At 40.7% G+C, this 21,775-nt stretch overlaps 2 protein-coding genes across 6 annotated transcripts in view; both read left to right on the forward strand.

Moving 5' to 3' along the window:
• Positions 1–21,775, forward strand: part of LOC116335353 (protocadherin gamma-C5-like) — a 281,881-nt gene that overhangs the window by 4,446 nt on the left and 255,660 nt on the right. The window contains exon 1 of one of the 5 annotated variants that reach the window (XM_039618350.1): positions 1,441–3,897. The exons of 1 other annotated variant lie outside the window; for it this stretch is intronic. In XM_039618350.1, the coding sequence (XP_039474284.1) occupies positions 1,519–3,897 (2,379 nt within the window). In that variant the 5' untranslated portion in view covers positions 1,441–1,518. Of the gene's footprint in view, positions 1–1,440; positions 3,898–11,120; positions 13,532–15,421; positions 17,822–18,951; positions 21,354–21,775 lie in introns of those variants that run through there. 3 more of the 5 variants (XM_039618285.1, XM_039618296.1, XM_039618276.1) reach the window with 3 other exon arrangements.
• LOC116336081 (protocadherin gamma-A12-like) lies at positions 5,721–8,257 on the forward strand. The gene has a single exon (XM_031759867.2). The coding sequence runs from the start codon at positions 5,729–5,731 to the stop codon at positions 8,138–8,140; it is 2,412 nt and encodes an 803-aa protein (XP_031615727.2). The 5' UTR covers positions 5,721–5,728; the 3' UTR covers positions 8,141–8,257.

The following is a 21,775-nucleotide window of genomic DNA, read 5'->3' on the forward strand; positions in this document are numbered from 1 at the left end:
CTAAGTAAAAATGAATAGGTGTCGTGTGTTCCCGGTGGGACTGTTGTAGTCCACAACTCATGGATGACATTAAGAAAGAAGTTCAGTTTCAAATTCAAAGAAGTGCAGTGTTGACTGACGTGTACTTTACTTTGATATTTCCTTTGCTGCTGCTTGGATATGGAACGCCAGGACTGACATAATGAATTAATTAAATACACCATTAAATAATGAATTAAATGTGGCAAAAATTAATTAAAATGTGAAATAAATAAATAAATAAATAATTAAATGTGGCAATAATTATTTAATTAATTAAACGTGTCAAAAATATTTATTTAATTAATTATTTCCAATTTTAATTAATTATTGTCACATTTAATTCATTATTTAATGGTATAATTACTTTATTATGTCCGTCCTGGCGTTCCATACTTGGACAAGTAGTACTTTGTTTGCTTTTTGTCTCAGATAAAGAAATGCCATATGAAGCTTGTACAACACAGTGTATTATTGCAGATTTCATAAAGGGACTGTCTTGTCTTCATGGTTATGAATAGCTGGAGTTTAGCCATTAAGAGATTTCCCTTTCAACGCTTCATGTTGTTTGTGCTAAAAGTGGTGTCATCACTTCAGTATTTAAAAACTGAAACATAACACCAAGTTCACATATAAATGTGTATGTGTGTATGTCCGACCGCGTGCGTGCGTTTCCGTTTTAAGTTACACGACCTCAGGTTTATCTCGTGACCTCCTGACCTGTGTTGAGCATATGTTATGAAGCTGTGAGTCAATGTACAAAAATGCATGTAATGTGTTTAATTATAATCATGTCCATCAGCAGTAAGATGACACGTACATCGATGCATCATTCTAATAATGTCTACTCTAGTATAAAGGCTGACTTTTCGTAAAAAGACTATGTCTACTTCTGATTTGTTGCTTATCTATATTTTAAAGAAGTAGTTGCTATAAATCGGAAATAAATAATTGAAATTGCCATTTCAATTACTTTTTTTTTCTGTGTCTGTGTGAGTGTTGCGGCATTTGTCTTCTTTTCTGTATAAAAACGGTCTCAGTATTTCCTCTGCCGCTGTCCATGGTTCTGAGCCTTGTCATTTACATTCTGTAGCTATAATTACTGATATTTCATGTACTGTCTAGTTTATTTTCATTATAATATACCGAGAACATAATTCGATATTCCAATTTAGTGTATCGACGGGAGTAAAAACTACCTTCATGTGATTTTTTTTCTTTCTTTTTTTTGGACATGAAGACGTTTTATTCAAACGCGGATGTGAAGTTAAAAAGACACATGGTGTCACTGTTGGCTGGAAGAAAAAGAACATGCAGCACTCCACCCATCGTGAATTCAGTTTTTTTGTTTTTTTTTCATTTATCAGAAGCGCTAAATCCTGGGACATAGTTCTGTAAAAACTGGTGTGGACTATTGGATTTCTGACTGATTTGGGATACATATGTTGTTTCTCTCTGAATAGCCAGATAAACAAGCGGAAGACGTTGTTTCATTTCAGGATGAGAGACAAAGGATTTTCAGGCCCGATCTATTGCCTTGCTACGTTTATTGTAACGATGCGCCTCGTAAGCGGGGATCTGAGTTATTCTTTTGCCGAAGAGATGAAACGCGACTTCGTTATTGGAAATATAGCTAAGGATCTCGGTATTGACCGTGGAGGCTTTTCTTCACGACAGGCCCGTGTTGATTTTGAAGGATCTCGTAAAATGTATTGCGACATTAACATTAGTACTGGGGATTTTACTACGATGGACAGAATTGACAGAGAAAGCCTTTGTGGCAAGAAGCCTTCCTGTGTGTTAAAAGCAGATCTAGTTTTGGAAAATCCGTTGGAGCTTCATCGTGTAAGTCTTCATATTCAAGACATAAATGACAACTCTCCACAATTCAAAGATCATTTAATTGAAATGGAAATAAGCGAGTTAGCAGATAGGGGAACACGATTTCCAATAGAGCAGGCCCATGACGCAGATATAGGTCAAAATGCTGTTCAAAGGTACATCTTACAAAAGAACAACCATTTCATTTTATCAGTTGACAACAACAACGTCGATCTTGTACTGGAAAATAAACTCGATCGAGAAAAGCAAAAGGAGATGAATTTACTCATCACAGCTTTGGACGGTGGATCTCCTCAGAGATCAGGTACCGTAGTCATACACGTCACTGTACTGGATGCTAATGATAACGCCCCAGTGTTCAGCCAGGCCGTTTATAAAGCCAGTCTGCCTGAAAACTGTCCTTTAGATACAACAGTGATTAAAGTCAGTGCCACAGACGCAGATGAAGGAGTGAATGGAGATGTAACGTATGACTTCGGTCATATATCTGACAACGATGATAAAGTTTTCTGTATTAATCCTAAAACGGGAGAAATTAAAGTGTGTGGTTTGATTGACTATGAAGAAAAAAATTATTTTGAAATGAAAGTGCAGGCTAAAGACGGTTTAGGGTTAACATCTTATGCTAAAGTGTTAATAGATGTTATTGATAATAATGACAACTCGCCAGTTATATACCTGAAGTCACTGTCAAATCCCATTCCTGAGAATGTGCCACCTGGTACAGAGGTGGGCATCATTAACGTGCAGGACAAAGACTCTGAGAATAACAGACAGGTCCGCTGCTCCATTCAGCAGGGTGTCCCCTTTAAGTTGGTTCCTTCTATTAAAAACTATTATTCTCTGGTGACCACAGGACAACTGGACCGCGAACTAGTGTCTGATTACAACATTACAATCACTGCCACTGACGAGGGCTCTCCACCTCTGTCCTCCTCTAAAAGTGTTCAGTTATCTGTAGCTGATATCAATGACAACCCACCTGTGTTTGAGGAGCAGTCATACAGTGCATATGTGAGTGAGAATAACAAACCTGGCTCCACTTTATGTTCCGTTAGTGCTCGAGACCCCGACTGGAGACAAAACGGTACAGTGGTTTATTCTCTGTTAGCTGGTGAGGTGAACGGTGCCCCGGTGTCATCCTATCTATCTGTGAACGGAGACACGGGTGTGATCCACGCTGTGAGGTCGTTTGATTATGAACAGTTCAGGAAATTTAAAGTTCACGTGATGGCCAGAGACAACGGTTCTCCTCCTCTCAGCAGCAACGTGACCGTGAGTGTGTTCATCTCAGATGTGAATGACAACTCTCCTCAGATTCTATACCCCTCACCGGAGGGCAACTCCTTCATGACCGAGCTGGTCCCCAAAGCTGCACACGGAGGCTCTCTGGTGTCCAAAGTGATCGCGGTGGACGCAGACTCTGGACAGAACGCCTGGCTGTCCTATCAAATAGTCAAATCCACTGATCCGGGACTTTTTACTATTGGTGTCCACAGCGGAGAGATTAGGACACAGCGGGACATTTCTGAATCTGACAGCATGAAACAGAACCTTGTAGTGGCTGTGAAAGATAACGGACAGCCCTCTCTGTCTGCCACCTGTTCCATGTATTTACTTATTTCTGATAACTTGGCTGAGGTGCCAGAACTGAAGGATCTGTCTTATAATGAGAGCAATTCCAAACTGACCTCTTATCTGATCATCGCGCTGGTGTCTGTGTCCACCTTTTTTCTGACTTTCATCATCATCATCCTGGGTTTGAGGTTTTGTCGCAGGAGAAAGCCCAGACTATTGTTTGACGGAGCAGTGGCCATTCCCAGCGGTTATCTCCCTCCTAATTACGCAGATGTTGATGGCACAGGAACTTTACGCAGCACTTACAATTATGATGCGTACCTGACCACAGGGTCTAGAACCAGTGACTTTAAGTTTGTGACATCATACAATGACAACACGCTGCCTGCTGACCAGACTCTGAAGAAAAGTCCATCAGACTTTGCTGATCCATTTGACACTCTGGGTCAATCTATAGAGGTAAGACACTCACAAATCTTTCATCTGTTTCCTACACTTTTTGTTGTGTTTCTTTTTCTTTTTTTAAAATTTATTTGTAAGACCGTTGTTCATGTCTTTATCTTGCACATGTAGTATTGTCGTTTACTATGAATTGCTTATCACATGATGAAAACTGCGACAGACTGGCGACCTGTCCAGGGCGTACCCCGCCTCTCGCCCTATGAAAGCTGGGATAGGCTCCAGCGCCCCCCGCGACCCTGAAAAGGATAAGCGGAAGCGAATGGATGGATGGATGGATGGATGGATGGATGGATGATGAAAACTTTCATTCAGAAATACCGTATGGCATGTTGATCTCGACTATTTTACTGTTTTTCTTTACTTATTGTGTAACTTACATCTTAGTTTGTTATTTGCGGGTGATATTTTACGTGATTTTGTATACTGTTGTTATGTTTTTCTGGGTCCTTGTGTCAAAAAGAGTTAATGAAATAACTCACTCTTTAGCAAACTATACCATATAAAACAATGCAGACTGATGCCATGGTTAACTTATTGTAATTGTTTGCTTTTATCAAAATAATTTATTCACACTATTGAAGAGCACGTGGCTGCGCGTATAGCAGAAACACATTTTGTATCTTTGCGTGGTTGGTCCTGCCAAATCTCAAATTAACTGTCCTTGGTGCTGAAATATTCCTCAGGGCCTCAGAGACCCACTCACTGTAATTGTTCTTTCTCTCTCCCCCCCTCTCTCTCTACCTGTCTTTCCCTCTCGCGCGCGCGCCCTCTCTCTGTAGTTGTGCTCTTTCATTTAAATCGACGTCATTTCTAGTAATTGTCTGCGACCATGGATAATATTAATAATAATGATAATAATTATAAAAGTCATTAGTGTTGTTACTTACGGATTATACTGAATTCTTGTTATTTTGCTGAGCTCAGCTCAGAATATGAAGTAGTCAGGTATACCATTTTACATTTGAGTTTGATTTTTAACCTGGTATTAGCGTACGTAAAACAGTCTCAACAGAATTTTCTGTCATGTTTATCTATGTGACCTTCAAAATAATAGCAATATCTACATACAACAGTTTGTTTTTCATTTCTTCTTTCTTTGACAACGGTGAAGAAACATTAGCTTAATTGTATCTAGAACATTCGTCCCGCAAATCAAATGTTCTTCAGTTCAGTTGTATTCTGTGAACGAAGAACACAAGATGTGTTATATGATGAGCCTGTTTATAGTTTATGTACCTGAGGTAAATGAATGACATTTTATCACATACAGCGCATGTGTGTAGGGATTTCTTGTTTGCCAGTATATACACTCGTTAGTTGTTTGTCGTTACAAACTGATTATAAAATGGTTACTGGGGAGGTACTTGTGACCGTTCTTCATGCACAAGTGGAATGATGTTCCTTGTCATCAGCAAATCGTGAAACACTATTTTTTTTTCTTTTAGTTAGTGTTCGACGATTTCTCGTAGTTTTGGTGTTTTCAATAAGCTCGTGTTTTGAAACGCCAATTCAAAGTTTATTTAACGATAAGTGAACATGACTTGTGTTTTCAGACATCGACAAACATATTTAATCACCTAGTGTGAGGATAAAAGGCAACTCGTGGTGTCGCTGTTGGCTGATAGCACACTGACACACACCACTCCACCCACTGCTACTACACAGATGTCGACTGTAATTCCCTGAGAACCAGTTACGTTTGCAGACATGTTTCACCGTGTTTCATCGTAATATTACACTTTGGATTGTTGAATCGTTTACGAATCACGTTGTTGTTTTTGCTCTGGAAAGTGCATCAGAAGCACTGCGGTCACGTTTTTGTATCAGGATGGAAGACAAAGGATTTTCAGGGTTAGGACTGATTCTCCGCTCTGCTTTGTTTGTTGTAACGCTGCGCCTGGTTTATGGGGACCTGAGTTACTCTATTCCAGAAGAAATGAAACGAGACTATGTCATTGGAAACGTTGCGAAGGACCTCAGTGTTAATTTTGGAACCTTGGCTTCACGACAAGCTCGTGTTGATTTTGAAGGATCTCGGAAAAGGTACTGTGATATTAATATGAGAACCGGAGATTTGATAACATCGGAGAGAATTGACAGGGAAAGCCTTTGCGGGAAGAAACCTTCTTGTGTTTTAAAAGTAGATCTGGTGTTAGAAAATCCTTTGGAGCTTCACCATGTAAGTCTGCATATTCAAGATGTGAACGACAATGCACCGCAATTTAACGAAAATTTGATAAGAATGGAAATAAGCGAGTCAGCAGAGAAGGGTAACCGCTTCTCAATTGAAGAGGCCCATGACGCAGATATTGGTCAAAATGCTGTGCAAAGATACAGCCTACATAAGAACGACAACTTTATTCTGGCTGTTGATAGCAACAGAGTTGAACTCGTTCTACAGAATAAACTTGATCGAGAGAAACAAAGGGAGATGAATTTACTCCTCACAGCTTTGGACGGTGGATCTCCTCAGAGATCAGGTACCGTAGTCATACACGTCACTGTACTGGATGCTAATGATAACGCCCCAGTGTTCAGCCAGGCTGTTTATAAAGCCAGTCTGCCTGAAAACTGTCCTTTAGATACAACAGTGATTAAAGTCAGTGCCACAGATGCAGATGAAGGAGTGAATGGAGATGTAACATATCAGTTTGGCCATGTGTCTGACAACGACATAAATGTATTTTCCATTGACTCCAAAACGGGAGAAATTAAAGTAACTGGTGTAATTGACTATGAAGAAATAAGTTTTTTTGAAATGAGGGTAAAAGCAAAAGATGGTTTAGGACTAACATCTTATGCTAAATTGTTAATAGATGTGACTGATGTAAATGATAATACACCATTTATATACCTGAAGTCACTGTCAAATCCCATACCTGAGAATCTGCAAGCTGGTACAGAGGTGGGAATCATTAACGTGCAGGACAGAGACTCTGAATATAATGGACAGGTCCGCTGCTCCATCCAGCAGGGTGTCCCCTTTAAGTTGGTTCCTTCTATTAAAAACTATTATTCTCTGGTGACCGCAGGACAACTGGACCGCGAACTAGTGTCTGATTACAACATTACAATCACTGCCACTGACGAGGGCTCTCCACCTCTGTCCTCCTCTAAAAGTGTTCAGTTATCTGTAGCTGACATCAACGACAACCCACCTGTGTTTGAGGAACAGTCGTACAGTGCATATCTGAGTGAAAATAACAAACCTGGGTCCACTTTATGTTCCGTTAGTGCTCGAGACCCCGACTGGAGACAGAACGGTACAGTGGTTTATTCTCTGTTAGCTGGTGAGGTGAACGGTGCCCCGGTGTCATCCTACCTATCTGTGAACGGAGACACGGGTGTGATCCACGCTGTGAGGCCGTTTGATTATGAACAGTTCAGGAGTTTTAAAGTCCACGTGATGGCCAGAGACAACGGTTCTCCTCCTCTCAGCAGCAACGTGACCGTGAGTGTTTTCATCTCAGATGTGAATGACAACTCTCCTCAGATCCTGTACCCCTCCCAGGAGAGCAACTCCTTCATGACCGAGCTGGTCCCCAAAGCTGCACACGGAGGCTCTCTGGTGTCCAAAGTGATCGCGGTGGACGCGGACTCCGGACAGAACGCCTGGCTGTCCTATCATATAGTCAAATCTACTGATCCAGGACTTTTTACCATTGGTGTCCACAGCGGAGAGATCAGAACACAGCGGGACATTTCTGAATCTGACAGCATGAAACAGAACCTTGTAGTGGCAGTGAAAGATAACGGACAGCCCTCTCTGTCTGCCACCTGTTCCATGTATTTACTCATTTCTGATAACTTGGCTGAGATACCAGAACTGAAGGATCTGTCTTATAATGAGAGCAATTCCAAACTGACCTCTTATCTGATCATCGCGCTGGTGTCTGTGTCTACGTTTTTTCTGACCTTCATCATCATCATCCTGGGTTTGAGGTTTTGTCGCAGGAGAAAGCCCAGACTGTTGTTTGACGGAGCAGTGGCCATCCCCAGCGGTTATCTCCCTCCTAATTACGCAGATGTTGATGGCACAGGAACTTTACGCAGCACTTACAATTATGACACGTACCTGACCACAGGTTCAAGAACCAGTGACTTTAAGTTTGTGACATCATACAATGACAACACGCTGCCTGCTGATCAGACTCTGAAGAAAAGTCCATCAGACTTTGCTGAAATGTTTGATAATCCAGATGAGTCTGTAGAGGTAGTACACTTTTTAAAAAAAATCTAATTTAACGTTGCAGTGTAATGTTATGCACTTCAGCTACTTTCTTCTCAGTTTTTAAATCTGGTAGAGGTGTTGATTCATAGGAATGTATTCACTGGCACGCATTTTCTTAATATTCCTTTTTTTGGCACAGCCCTCTTGAAGTGACTGATGTGTACCTTTTGTTTCGAAATGTCACTAGTTATGCAGTTATTTTACTGGCTTTTGCCATTTTAAAAAAGATTAAAATATTAAAAAAATATTTTACGATTATTACTTGTCTGCACCTTGTTGAATTATAACTTTAGTCATGTTTAAGTGAAAATTGTCAGTCATCACAAATTGACATTCTGAAATACTGAGTGGTCAATAACATTTATCAATTTAATTATCAGTTAATTCTCTGTAGGACATCCGGGAGTTCAGTGTGCCTAATGAGTCCATTGCTTGCTGTTAGATGTGAAGTTCCACTAGTCAATTTAATATTTTGAATGATATAATTCGTGTAATCACGAGCTCGTTAAACTTGTACTTGTGCTACTGATGAAATGTTTTAAAAATAATTTTAGTACATTTATAGCAACTGGTTTTAAGTGGTGTTCACTAACTACGTTTAACACACGTCACATTTACTTAATGGAAAAATAAGCAAATTCTCTCTCAAATTTCAAGAACACTTAGAATACTGATTAGTTTTGTCCGTGGAAATTGTGTGTCTACTGCAAACGCCTATTAGATGTTGTAGTTCCAGGCGCTTTTTAATCATCAAACAATAGACTAAATAAAATTATTATTCTTTTATTCTTCGTTAAAAATGTCTTTCACTCATTTTCTGTGCCTTATGATTAAACACCCTCTTGTTTTTTTCTTTTGCGGGACTTTAGATTCTCCAATAAATATTAGTTTTTTAAAAATATAGGACTAGTGTTATTTTGATGTGTTTTTAGAAAAGTCCATCATGTTGTCACTTTCAGAAAATTTAAATGAGGGATGTATGTACAGTTAAGCCCATAATTATTCATACCCCTGACAAATATTGACTTAAAGTTACTTTTGTTCAATATGCAAGTTCTTTTTTGAGCAGAAATGACACAGGTGTCTCCCCAAAGATAATAAGACGATGTACAAGAGGCATCATTGTGGAAAAAAATATTTCTCAGGTTTTATTTATATTTTAGCAAAAAGTATCATGTCCAGAATTATTCATACCCTTCTCAATAATCAATAGAAAAAAGCCTTTATTGGCTATTACAGCAATCAAACGCTTCCTATAATTGCAGACCAGCTTCTTGCATGTCTCCACAGGCATTTTTGCCCATTCATCTTTAGCAATGAGCTCCAAATCTTTCAGGTTGGAGGGTCTTCTTGCCATCACCCTGATCTTTAGCTCCCTCCACAGATTCTCAATTGGATTCAAGTCAGGACTCTGGCTAGGCCACTGCAAAACGTTACTGGTGTTGTCTGCTAACCATTTCTTCACCACTTTTGCTGTATGTTTTGGGTCACTGTCATGCCGAAATGTCCACTGGTTCCCAAGGCCAAGTTTTTCTGCAGACTGCCTGATGTTGTTGTTGAGAATCTTCATGTATTGCTCTTTTTTCATGGTGCTGTTTACTGTGATTAGGTTCCCTGGTCCATTGGCTAAAAACACCCCCAAAGCATTAGGTTCCCACCACCATGTTTGACAGTGGGGATGGTGTTCTTTGGGTTGAAGGCTTCTCCATTTTTATGCCAAATGAAGGCAACATCATTGTGACCAAATAATTCAATTTTTGTTTCATCTGACCATAACACTGAAGACCAGAAACCTTCTTCTTTGTCCAGATGAGCATTTGCAAAGGCCAAATGAGCTTTTGCATGCCTTAGAAGTGCCTGGAGAAGTGGCGCTTTTCCTTGGTCTGCATCCGTGGAACCCAACAGTGTCCGTTGGACTGTCTGGCTTGAGACATTGCCACCAGCAGAGCCCAGATTCACCAGAATGGCCTTGGTGGTGATCCTTGGATTCTTTTTCACCTCTCTCACTATTCTCCTGGCCAGCACAGGTTTCACTTTTGGCTTCCGACAACGTCCCTCTGAGATTTTCCACAGTGCGGAACATCTTGTATTTTTAATAATACTTTGCACTGTGGCCACTGGAACTTGAAAACATTTGGATATGGCCTTGTAGCCCATTCCTCACTTGTGAGCAGCCACAATGCACAGCTGCAGGTCCTCACTGAGTTCCTTTGTCTTAGCCATGACTGTCCACAGACCACCTGCAGAGAGCTGCTGTTTTTCACCTGTTGAGTTGATCAAAACAGCTATTTCCAATTAATCAGGGTAATTAGGATGCTTTAGAACAGCTTTGACTATTTGGAATGGTATGGAACCTTGGATTTTCCCAGAGACTGTGACAGTTTGTAAAGGGTATGAATAATTCTGGACATGATACTTTTTGCTCAAATGTAAATAAAAGCTGAGAAATATTTTTTTTCCACAATGATGCGTCTTGTACATCATCTTATTGTCTTTTGTGAGACGCCTGTGTCATTTCCAGTCAAAAAATAACTTGCTAGTTGAATAAAAGTAACTTTAAGTCAAAATTTGCCAGGGGTATGAATAATTTTGGGCTTAACTGTATGTCTTTTCCTCACCCTTGAAGCGCTGTCTGTGGTGCTGAATGAAACGTTGTGCTTTTTTGTACTTTAACACAAAATCCAAGTCCAAACTTGCAGGAAAAAGCGGTTTCTTTTGTGAATTAAAATGGGCAACAAAACGATTACGGTGGTCGTTGTGGCTGTAACTGTGGCATTTTATACTAGCTTATAACACGTTTATTTGTAATATCTCAAATTAACTCACAGCGTCGCTGCTCACTAGCAGATACGAAGAGGCTCAATTCCCCACCCACTACCAACGAAGATATTAGTCTAAAACTAGAGCTGCCATTGTTGTAGTCGCGGTATACGTTGTTTTGTTATCACTTTGTGTAATATTCCCAGCGGACGGGGCAGTTTTGTATTCGTGTCTTTCTTGGGTGAAAAAATGGCCCTAAAAAGACAAGCCTCACTCTGTTTTGTGTTCGGCTTTGCTCTGTTTTTCGAGATAACCGCTGCAGACCTCAGCTATTCTGCACCGGAGGAGATGAGACCGGGATCCATTGTTGGGAATATTGCCAAGGATCTCGGCCTGGAAGTAGCAAAATTGTTCACTCGTAAAGCCCGGATTGATACAGAGGAAAACTACCAGCATTACTGCGACATTGACCTCAAGACTGGAAATTTTGTCATCAGGGAGAAGATTGACAGGGAGGAGCTGTGCGGGGAGAGGGTTTCGTGCATGCTTAAATTTGAATTAGTCGTGGAGAGCCCTTTGGAGCTGCACCGTATTTCACTGCTTATTCTGGATGTAAACGACAATTCACCTGTTTTCCCTAAAGATACAGTTAAGTTGGAAATAAGAGAATCAGCACTTAAAGGAGCTCGATACCGCGTCAATGAAGCACATGATGCAGATATTGGGCAGAACGCAGTCAAACAATACAGTTTACAAAAGAATGACCATTTTGTTTTATCTGTTCGAGAAGATGTTGATGGGACTAAGAGCATCGAGCTGGTGCTCGATAAAGAGCTAGACCGCGAAAAGGAGCACGATTTAAATTTCATCCTGACTGCAGTCGATGGTGGGAATCCACAGAGGTCAGGAAGTGCCGTTATACACGTTACTGTGTTGGATGCTAACGATAACGCGCCAGTGTTTGACCAGGCCGTTTACAAAGCCAATCTACCTGAAAATTCTAATCTGAACACTTTAGTTGTAATTGTAAGCGCAAGTGATGCAGATGAGGGAGTGAACGGGGAGGTGTCGTACGAATTTAATCGCATTACAGAAAGAGCTAAAAAGGTTTTTTCTCTGGACAGTAAAACAGGAGAGATAAAAGTCATAGGAATGGTTGATTTTGAGACAAATTCAAAATATGAGATGCGTATAGAGGCCAAAGATGGTTATGGGCTTTCATCTGACGCTAAAGTAATGATCGATATCACCGATGTTAATGACAATGCACCAGTAATATATATAAAGTCAATGATGAACCCCACTGCAGAGAACGTGCCAACTGGTACCGAGGTGGGCATCATTAACGTGCAGGACAGAGACTCTGAGAATAACGGACAGGTCCGTTGCTCCATCCAGCAGGGTGTCCCCTTTAAGCTGGTTCCTTCTATTAAAAACTATTATTCTCTGGTGACCACAGGACAACTGGACCGCGAACTAGTGTCTGATTACAACATTACAATCACTGCCACTGACGAGGGCTCTCCATCTCTGTCCTCTTCAAAATGTGTTCAGTTATCTGTAGCTGACATCAACGACAACCCACCTGTGTTTGAGGAACAGTCGTACAACGCATATGTGAGTGAAAATAACAAACCGGGCTCCACTTTATGTTCCGTTAGTGCTCGAGACCCCGACTGGAGACAGAACGGTACAGTGGTTTATTCTCTGTTAGCTGGTGAGGTGAACGGTGCCCCGGTGTCCTCCTATCTGTCTGTGAACGGAGACACGGGTGTGATGCACGCTGTGAGATCGTTTGATTATGAACAGTTCAGGAGTTTTAAAGTCCACGTGATGGCCAGAGACAACGGTTCTCCTCCTCTCAGCAGCAACGTGACCGTGAGTGTGTTCATCTCAGATGTGAATGACAACTCTCCTCAGATCCTGTACCCATCCCCAGAGAGCAACTCCTTCATGACCGAGCTGGTCCCCAAAGCTGCACACGGAGGCTCTCTGGTGTCCAAAGTGATCGCGGTGGACGCGGACTCCGGACAGAACGCCTGGCTGTCCTATCAAATAGTCAAATCCACTGATCCGGGACTTTTTACTATTGGTGTCCACAGCGGAGAGATCAGGACACTGCGGGACATTTCTGAATCTGACAGCATGAAACAGAACCTTGTAGTGGCAGTGAAAGATAACGGGCAGCCCTCTCTGTCTGCCACCTGTTCCATGTATTTACTTATTTCTGATAACTTGTCTGAGATACCAGAACTGAAGGATCTGTCTTATAATGAGAGCAATTCCAAACTGACCTCTTATCTGATCATTGCACTGGTGTCTGTGTCCACGTTTTTTCTGACTTTCATCATCATCTTCCTGGGATTCAGGTTTTGTCGCAGGAGAAAGCCTAGACTGTTGTTTGATGGAGCAGTGGCCATCCCCAGCGGTTATCTCCCTCCTAATTACGCAGATGTTGATGGCACAGGAACTTTACGCAGCACTTACAATTATGACGCGTACCTGACCACAGGTTCAAGAACCAGTGACTTTAAGTTTGTGACATCATACAATGACAACACGCTGCCTGCTGATCAGACTCTGAAGAAAAGTCCATCAGATTTTCTCGAGGCGTTTGGGGAGTCTGACGACCCTCCCCAGGTAAGAAAAGACTGAAATAAGGATTTTTTTGACAAACGTGTCATGTCAATTTCTACATGGTACTTGCCAATTTCGAGCAACGTTCTATTGCAGTTAGTTTTTTTTAAATACTATTATATCAAATGTTCTTAACTAACATTTATCATATGAAAACAATTAGTTCACATCCCATTCAAAATTAACTTGCCAGAACATATTGTCAGAAAATATTCAACCATTATTATTATATGTTTATTCTTCTTCTGCAGTATATTTTAAACTTTTAATTAAGTCTCAAGTTACATGGCGGAGGTTGTAAATGAAATTGCCGATAGTGACACTTGATTTGTCTTTTATAGCTGAAGTTTCACAGTTAGCCCTGTTTTAAAAACTTATGGACCCCATGTTCCAGTCAGAAATTACTAATTACTACTTATTAGAATTTGTTTTGTATTTGCTTTCTGTATATTTTATGTTTCAACTTATCACGTTTTACAACAATAGAATGCAGACCTTAAAGATGCACAGTACTGTCTTATGAGCATAAATACGTTTTTCTGCCATCAACCCTTATTTCTTATCTATCAGATCCGTTTGCTTTTAGGTGTTGTTGCTCCACTGGCATCAAGTTACTGATTTATCTAATAACTTAGTATGTTATATGTCAATTAGAAATAGTGGAATTATATTGTTTTGTCTTCCAAATATTTTTCTCATTGGAAGATGAAAAAGTTTAACTGTCTACTTACTTTTTAGAACCCCATCCCTTCTTTATGATGTTACTTGTTTTCCTTTCAGCAATGGATCATCTTCAGATTGATTATTATTGCACTCTCAGTAGAGAATTATTTGAGTAATAACTCACTTTGAACAGATACCGTAAGGCCATAAACAGACATAACACGAGCCAACAGGATTCTCCCAGAAAGCTTTAGCTCATCTGTTTATGGAGAAATGTTTAAAACAATAGGTATTGTGCTTTCAGAGGAGGATCATTGGTAAATACAAGTATATTGTGTTTCTTTTTTGGCAAGTCTGCTAAAATGGCCCTATAGCTACATGCATCCCTTGAATAGTTTGATTCCAAGTTAGTACAGTATTACAAGTTTATTAAAGTTATTTATTAACTGCGACCAACAGTAATGGGCATGCTCTTTGGACTAGAGGTGCTGCCATATGACTAGTGATTTGCTACTTTGACTTTTCTTCTTTTAAAATGTTGTAACTTACTGACAAAGACTGTATTTTTCTTTTATACAAGCTGAGTGTGAGGACTCATTTGAGTAGACTCTGTCCATGGTGCTGAACACATAGAAGTCGACCATATGGAAAGTAGTTTGGAGACAAATTTTACATGCTGCTATTTTCATTCAAATTTACTCGCAGAGAAAATGTAAAGTTTAATCGCAATTTAAACTAAATAACACAATATTGCAATTTTGTAGGTAAATGCTAAATCCTGCGGTCACTGGCGTTAAAACAACGTTATAAGTGTGCACTGCAACATGGTTTTACTTACTTCCATCACAGTACTCAACAGATTCTTTGATCCTAGCAGAAACTGTGGCTGTAGTTACTTGCTTTAATGAAATTAATACAATTTAATATATTAAGGTGCTTAATCGTGTTTATATGTGAAATAGTTGCATCACGTCATTAACCTGTCAATCTGGTATTTTACCAGATGTTCTGTCTGAAATGAACACATTGTGTCGCTGTCTACCAGATTACTTTGAAACATTGTAACGCCAACGCCATCGTCTCCACCCATTGTTCCTACGCTTTGTGTTGGAAGGAACCATTGGAATGCATTGCTGATTTCTGTATTTGGATTTGTTTAATTCACTCCATCGCAAACGCGTTCGAGAGGTGAACTAACTCCGTTAAAGCTTTTCTTTGCTGGCGGATGTTTCTGTTTTTGTAATTATGGAATACAGTGGATTTTTAGAGCCTGGCCTGATTACCCTCTTTGTCGTCTGTATACTTGCGCTGCAATCCGTGTGTACTGAAGTAAGCTATTCTATCCAAGAGGAGCTGAAACCAGGAACTGTCTTTGGAAATATAGCTAAGGATCTCGGTCTGGATATTACTACATTGTCATCTCGCAAGGCCCGTGTGGACGCAGAAGGAGATAACGAACGATTTTGTGCCGTTAGTTTACAGACGGGAGATTTGAGCGTTGCCGAGCGGCTTGACAGAGAGAGTCTTTGTGACACGAAACCGTCATGCATTTTAATCCAAGAACTTGTACTGGAGAATCCTTTAGAACTACATCGTATAAATCTACACGTTCAAGATATAAACGACAACTCTCCACAATTCAAAAGAAATTCCATTAAAATGGAAATAAGTGAGTCAGCAGAAAAGGGGACTCGTTTCCGAATAGAGGGCGCGCACGATGCGGATATAGGCAAAAATTCTGTTCAGAGGTACAGTCTACAAAAAAATGATAACTTTATTTTAATGGTTGATGCAAACAAAGTCGAGCTTGTTCTTGATCACAAACTCGACAGAGAAACACAGCGAGAGATTAATTTACCTCTCACAGCTGTTGATGGTGGTTCACCACAGAGATCAAGTACTGTTATGATACATGTCACCGTACTGGATGCTAATGATAATGCTCCAGTATTCAGCCAAGCCGTCTATAAAGCCAGCATACCCGAAAACTCTCCTCTTAATACTGTAGTGGTTAGAGTCAGCGCTACAGATGCTGATGAGGGGGTGAATGGCGAGGTGTCCTATGACTTTGGCCATGTGTCAGATATCGATGAAAGGGTGTTTTCTATTGATTTTAAAACTGGCGAAATCAGAGTAATTGGTACAACTGATTTTGAGAAAAAGAATGCATTTGAACTGCCAGTCATAGCCAATGACGGTCTGGGATTAAGTTCGTCTGCAAAAGTTTACATAGAGCTAACTGATGAAAATGATAACGCCCCTGTAGTTTATTTAAAATCACTGTCTAATCCCATACCCGAGAACGCGCCAACTGGTACAGAGGTGGGCATCATTAACGTGCAGGACAGAGACTCTGAGAATAACCGACAGGTCCGCTGCTCCATCCAGCAGGGTGTCCCCTTTAAGTTGGTTCCTTCGATTAAAAACTATTATTCTCTGGTGACCACAGGACAACTGGACCGTGAACTAGTGTCTGATTACAACATTACAATCACTGCCACTGACGAGGGCTCTCCACCTCTGTCCTCTTCTAAATGTGTTCAGTTATCTGTAGCTGACATCAACGACAACCCACCTGTGTTTGAGGAACAGTCGTACAGCGCATATGTAGGTGAGAATAACAAGCCTGGCTCCACTTTATGTTCTGTTAGTGCTCGAGACCCCGACTGGAGACAGAACGGTACAGTGGTTTATTCTCTGTTAGCTGGTGAGGTGAACGGTGCCCCGGTGTCATCCTATCTGTCTGTGAACGGAGACACGGGTGTGATCCACGCTGTGAGGTCGTTTGATTATGAACAGTTCAGGAGTTTTAAAGTCCACGTGATGGCCAGAGACAACGGTTCTCCTCCTCTCAGCAGCAACGTGACCGTGAGTGTGTTCATCTCAGATGTGAATGACAACTCTCCTCAGATCCTGTATCCCTCACCGGAGGGCAACTCCTTCATGACCGAGCTGGTCCCCAAAGCTGCACACGGAGGCTCTCTGGTGTCCAAAGTGATCGCGGTGGACGCGGACTCCGGACAGAATGCCTGGCTGTCCTATCATATAGTCAAATCCACTGATCCGGGACTTTTTACTATTGGTGTCCACAGTGGAGAGATCAGGACACAGCGGGACATTTCTGAATCTGACAGCATGAAACAGAACCTTGTAGTGGCAGTGAAAGACAACGGACAGCCCTCTCTGTCTGCCACCTGTTCCATGTATTTACTTATTTCTGATAACTTGGCTGAGGTGCCAGAACTGAAGGATCTGTCTTTTAATGAGAGCAATTCCAAACTGACCTCTTATCTGATCATCGCGCTGGTGTCTGTGTCCACGTTTTTTCTGACTTTCATCATCATCATCCTAAGTTTGAGGTTTTGTCGCAGGAGAAAGCCCAGACTGTTGTTTGACGGAGCAGTGGCCATTCCCAGCGGTTATCTCCCTCCTAATTACGCAGATATTGATGGCACAGGAACTTTACGCAGCACTTACAATTATGACGCGTACCTGACCACAGGTTCAAGAACCAGTGACTTTAAGTTTGTGACATCATACAATGACAACACGCTGCCCGCTGATCAGACTCTGAAGAAAAGTCCATCAGATTTTCTCGAGGCTTTTGGGGAGTCTGACGACCCTCCCCAGGTAAGAATACCACGTTGACGCCGTTACACCTATGTTATGCAACAAAATTTCAACTTACTTCGGAAACACATCTTCGGTATCATTTTCTTTTAATCAAATTAACTATTTTCATAAAACTTTTTTCTTTTCATAAATGAAAATACTGTATATTACAAAATGCATGAACTTGAGTTAGTAAAGCTCCCAATAACATCATTAACCGAGAATTTCACTACTAACTTGTCATTTTTGTTTTAATATCAGTTCATGTCATTGGCCTGATTTCAACTGAATGAATATATAAATTAATTAATTAATTAATGAAGAAAAAAGAAACAAAAATTACACAAATAAACGACACAATACTGGATTTTTCACTGTGAATGTTCCTAAGGTTCAACTCTTAGTTTGGTAGAGCGCATACTGTAAACGTTTGCCGTCATACATCATAAAACTCCGTTTTGTTTGTTGTGATTATTATTACAATGTTTTCTTGAATATACTCACAGTCAAATATGTTGTGTTAATTATTCAACGAAATTCTGCAGTTGGATTTACCAATTCATTAAAAAAAACAAAAAACAAAAACAAAGCAAAACAAAAAACTTTGCAGAATAATATAATAATGAGAAAAAAATATTTTTTCCTTCATAATAGTTTCGTCTTTTGTTACAGAGCAGAATTGTGTATTCAGCAACTCTTTATTTTAGGCCTAATTTTTGCTTGGATGTTGTTTCAGGTTGACGATTTTTGTTATGAGTTTCTACAGGTTTTTGCTCAATTACATTTATAAACAAGAAATACATGTTTGTAGCAACAGTATCATACAATCCAGTAGTACATTATATTGCTAACGTACCGTGGGGTTGATGGCTCTGAACAGATAAAACAGAACCAAATTAATCAATAGAAAGTGCCTTTTGTCGTCTGTCATTCTTCTTGGGATAAAGTCTCTTTCGATTAGCTGAGTTTCTTGCTTTTCATCAACTTGAGGCTATTTTGTAATGCTTGTAGGATGCAGCGAGTGTCGCTGTCTACCAATCGAAAATTGTAAAACAGGCTACAGATGAGACAATCAAGCGTCTCCACCCACAGTGTTAAAGCTTATTGTTTGCCACTGCACTGTACTCCTTGAATTCAGTTTATTTTTTGAGTGATGGCATATTTCGTGTTTTCGGTGAACCTTGTCTGGACTTTCGTGTGTTTTCTTCTGGCAGTAGAGCTGTGTTATGGCGATGTGAGCTATTCTTTCCCCGAGGAAATGAAACACGGATCGGTGATTGGAAACATAGCCAAGGACCTTGGGCTTCAAGTAAGCAGTCTTTCTGCTAGGAAGGCTCGGATTGCTCTTGAAGGAAACCGTAGACGTTACTGCGAGATAAACGTTGATGCTGGAGAACTGGTCGTTGGTGATCGGATTGATCGAGAGGAGCTATGCGGAGCTAAGGTTTCTTGCAATTTAAAATGTGAACTTGTACTCGAAGATCCACTCGAATCGCACCGGATATCTTTGCAAATTCAGGATGTAAATGACAATCCACCAGTTTTTGTTAAAGATGTCGTTAAATTGGATATTGGTGAATTAGCTCCGAAAGGTTCTCGCTACAGAATAAATGCGGCACGCGATGCAGACATCGGACAAAATGCTGTTCAGAATTACATTTTGCAAAGGAATAATTATTTTGCTCTGAACGTACTAACGAATGCCGTCGGCACAAAATACAGCGAGTTAGTTTTAGACAGGGAATTAGATCGTGAAGAGCAGCAAGATGTGGTTTTATTGCTGACAGCCGTCGATGGTGGTAATCCTCCTAAATCAGGCACAGCAGTCATTAAAATCACAGTACTGGATGCTAATGATAACGCCCCAGTTTTCACTCATACAATCTATGAGGCTTCTCTTCCTGAAAACTCCCCTATAGATACAGTAGTTGCAACAGTGAGTGCTACAGATGCAGATGAAGGAGTTAATGGTGAAGTAACATATGAGTTCAGCGGAATAAGTAATACAGCAAAGGAAATATTTTCTTTAAATGAAAATACAGGAGAAATTATACTTGCAAGAAATGTTGATTACGAAGAAGAGTCGAAGTTTGAAATGCTAATTGAAGGGAAAGATGGTTATGGCCTTTCTACAGAAACAAAAGTTGTAATAGATATAACTGACGTCAATGATAACGCCCCAGTCATCCATATCAGTTCTTTATCAAACCGCATACCCGAGAGCATATCATCGGGTGCAGAGGTGGGCATCATTCATGTGCAGGATGCAGACTCGGGGGAAAATCAACAGGTCCGCTGCTCCATCCAGCAGGGTGTCCCCTTTAAGTTGGTTCCGTCTATTAAAAACTATTATTCTCTGGTCACCACAGGACAGCTGGACCGTGAACTAGTGTCTGATTACAACATTACAATCACTGCCACTGACGAGGGCTCTCCATCTCTGTCCTCCTCTAAATGTGTTCAGTTATCTGTAGCTGACATCAACGACAACCCACCTGTGTTTGAGGAACAGTCGTACAGCGCATATGTGAGTGAGAATAACAAGCCTGGCTCCACTTTATGTTCTGTTAGTGCTCGAGACCCCGACTGGAGACAGAACGGTACAGTGGTTTATTCTCTGTTAGCTGGTGAGGTGAACGGTGCCCCGGTGTCATCCTATCTGTCTGTGAACGGAGACACGGGTGTGATCCACGCTGTGAGGTCGTTTGATTATGAACAGTTCAGGAGCTTCAAAATCCACGTGATGGCCAGAGACAACGGTTCTCCTCCTCTCAGCAGCAACGTGACCGTGAGTGTGTTCATCTCAGATGTGAACGACAACGCTCCTCAGGTCCTGTACCCATCCCCGGAGGGCAACTCCTTCATGACCGAGCTGGTCCCCAAAGCTGCACACGGAGGCTCTCTGGTGTCCAAAGTGATCGCGGTGGACGCGGACTCCGGACAGAATGCCTGGCTGTCCTATCAAATAGTCAAATCCACAGATCCGGGACTTTTTACTATTGGTGTCCACAGCGGTGAGATCAGGACACAGCGGGACATTTCTGACTCTGACAGCATGAAACAGAACCTTGTAGTGGCAGTGAAAGATAACGGACAGCCCTCTCTGTCTGCCACCTGTTCCATGTATTTACTCATTTCTGATAACTTGGCTGAGGTGCCAGAACTGAAGGATCTGTCTTATAATGAGAGCAATTCCAAACTGACCTCTTATCTGATCATCGCGTTGGTGTCTGTGTCCACGTTTTTTCTGACTTTCATCATCATCATCCTGGGTTTGAGGTTTTGTCGCAGGAGAAAGCCCAGATTGTTGTTTGATGGAGCAGTTGCCATCCCCAGCGGTTATCTCCCTCCTAATTACGCAGATGTTGATGACACAGGAACTTTACGCAGCGCTTACAATTATGACGCGTACCTGACCACAGGTTCTAGAACCAGTGACTTTAAGTTTGTGACATCATACAATGACAACACGCTGCCTGCTGACCAGACTCTGAAGAAAAGTCCATCAGACTTTTTTAAAACTATTGAAGATTCTTTGGACCCCCTGGAGGTAGGCTTTTTGCTTTTGAATCCGAATTAAGTCACTTGTTCATGTTCCTCAGTGTTCAGCAAATTGATATAAATAGTGTTGAAAGTCTATAATATTCCACTGTTAATATGCTAATTTAATTATTTATTTATTTATTTTTTTTAAATAGGGCTGATACAGAAACAAAAACTAAAAAATGTCTTAACTTTGAACTGGCCTTGAAACTTAACGGCCAGTCTCAAACTTTCAGTTATTCTTTTGTGGTTTTTAAAATAGGGAAAAAATTAAGAAAAAAATTAAAATGAAAAGCTTTATAAACTTTTGGAGATATGAGATAACATATCCATATAGTTTCTCTTGTGGCTTTTTGGTTTAGAATAATTAAAGACACTTTATATCCGCTCATTCAAGCGCTGTTTTTTCTTCTCAGTACTGTGTTTGAA

The sequence above is a fragment of the Oreochromis aureus genome, linkage group 2 (genome assembly GCF_013358895.1).
Source record: "Oreochromis aureus strain Israel breed Guangdong linkage group 2, ZZ_aureus, whole genome shotgun sequence".
NCBI classification, from domain to species: Eukaryota; Metazoa; Chordata; class Actinopteri; order Cichliformes; family Cichlidae; genus Oreochromis; species Oreochromis aureus.

Excerpts from the sequence above, each read along its gene's own strand:
- LOC116336081 (XM_031759867.2), top strand. The coding sequence starts at position 5,729 with ATGGAAGACAAAGGATTTTCAGGGTTAGGACTGATTCTCCGCTCTGCT.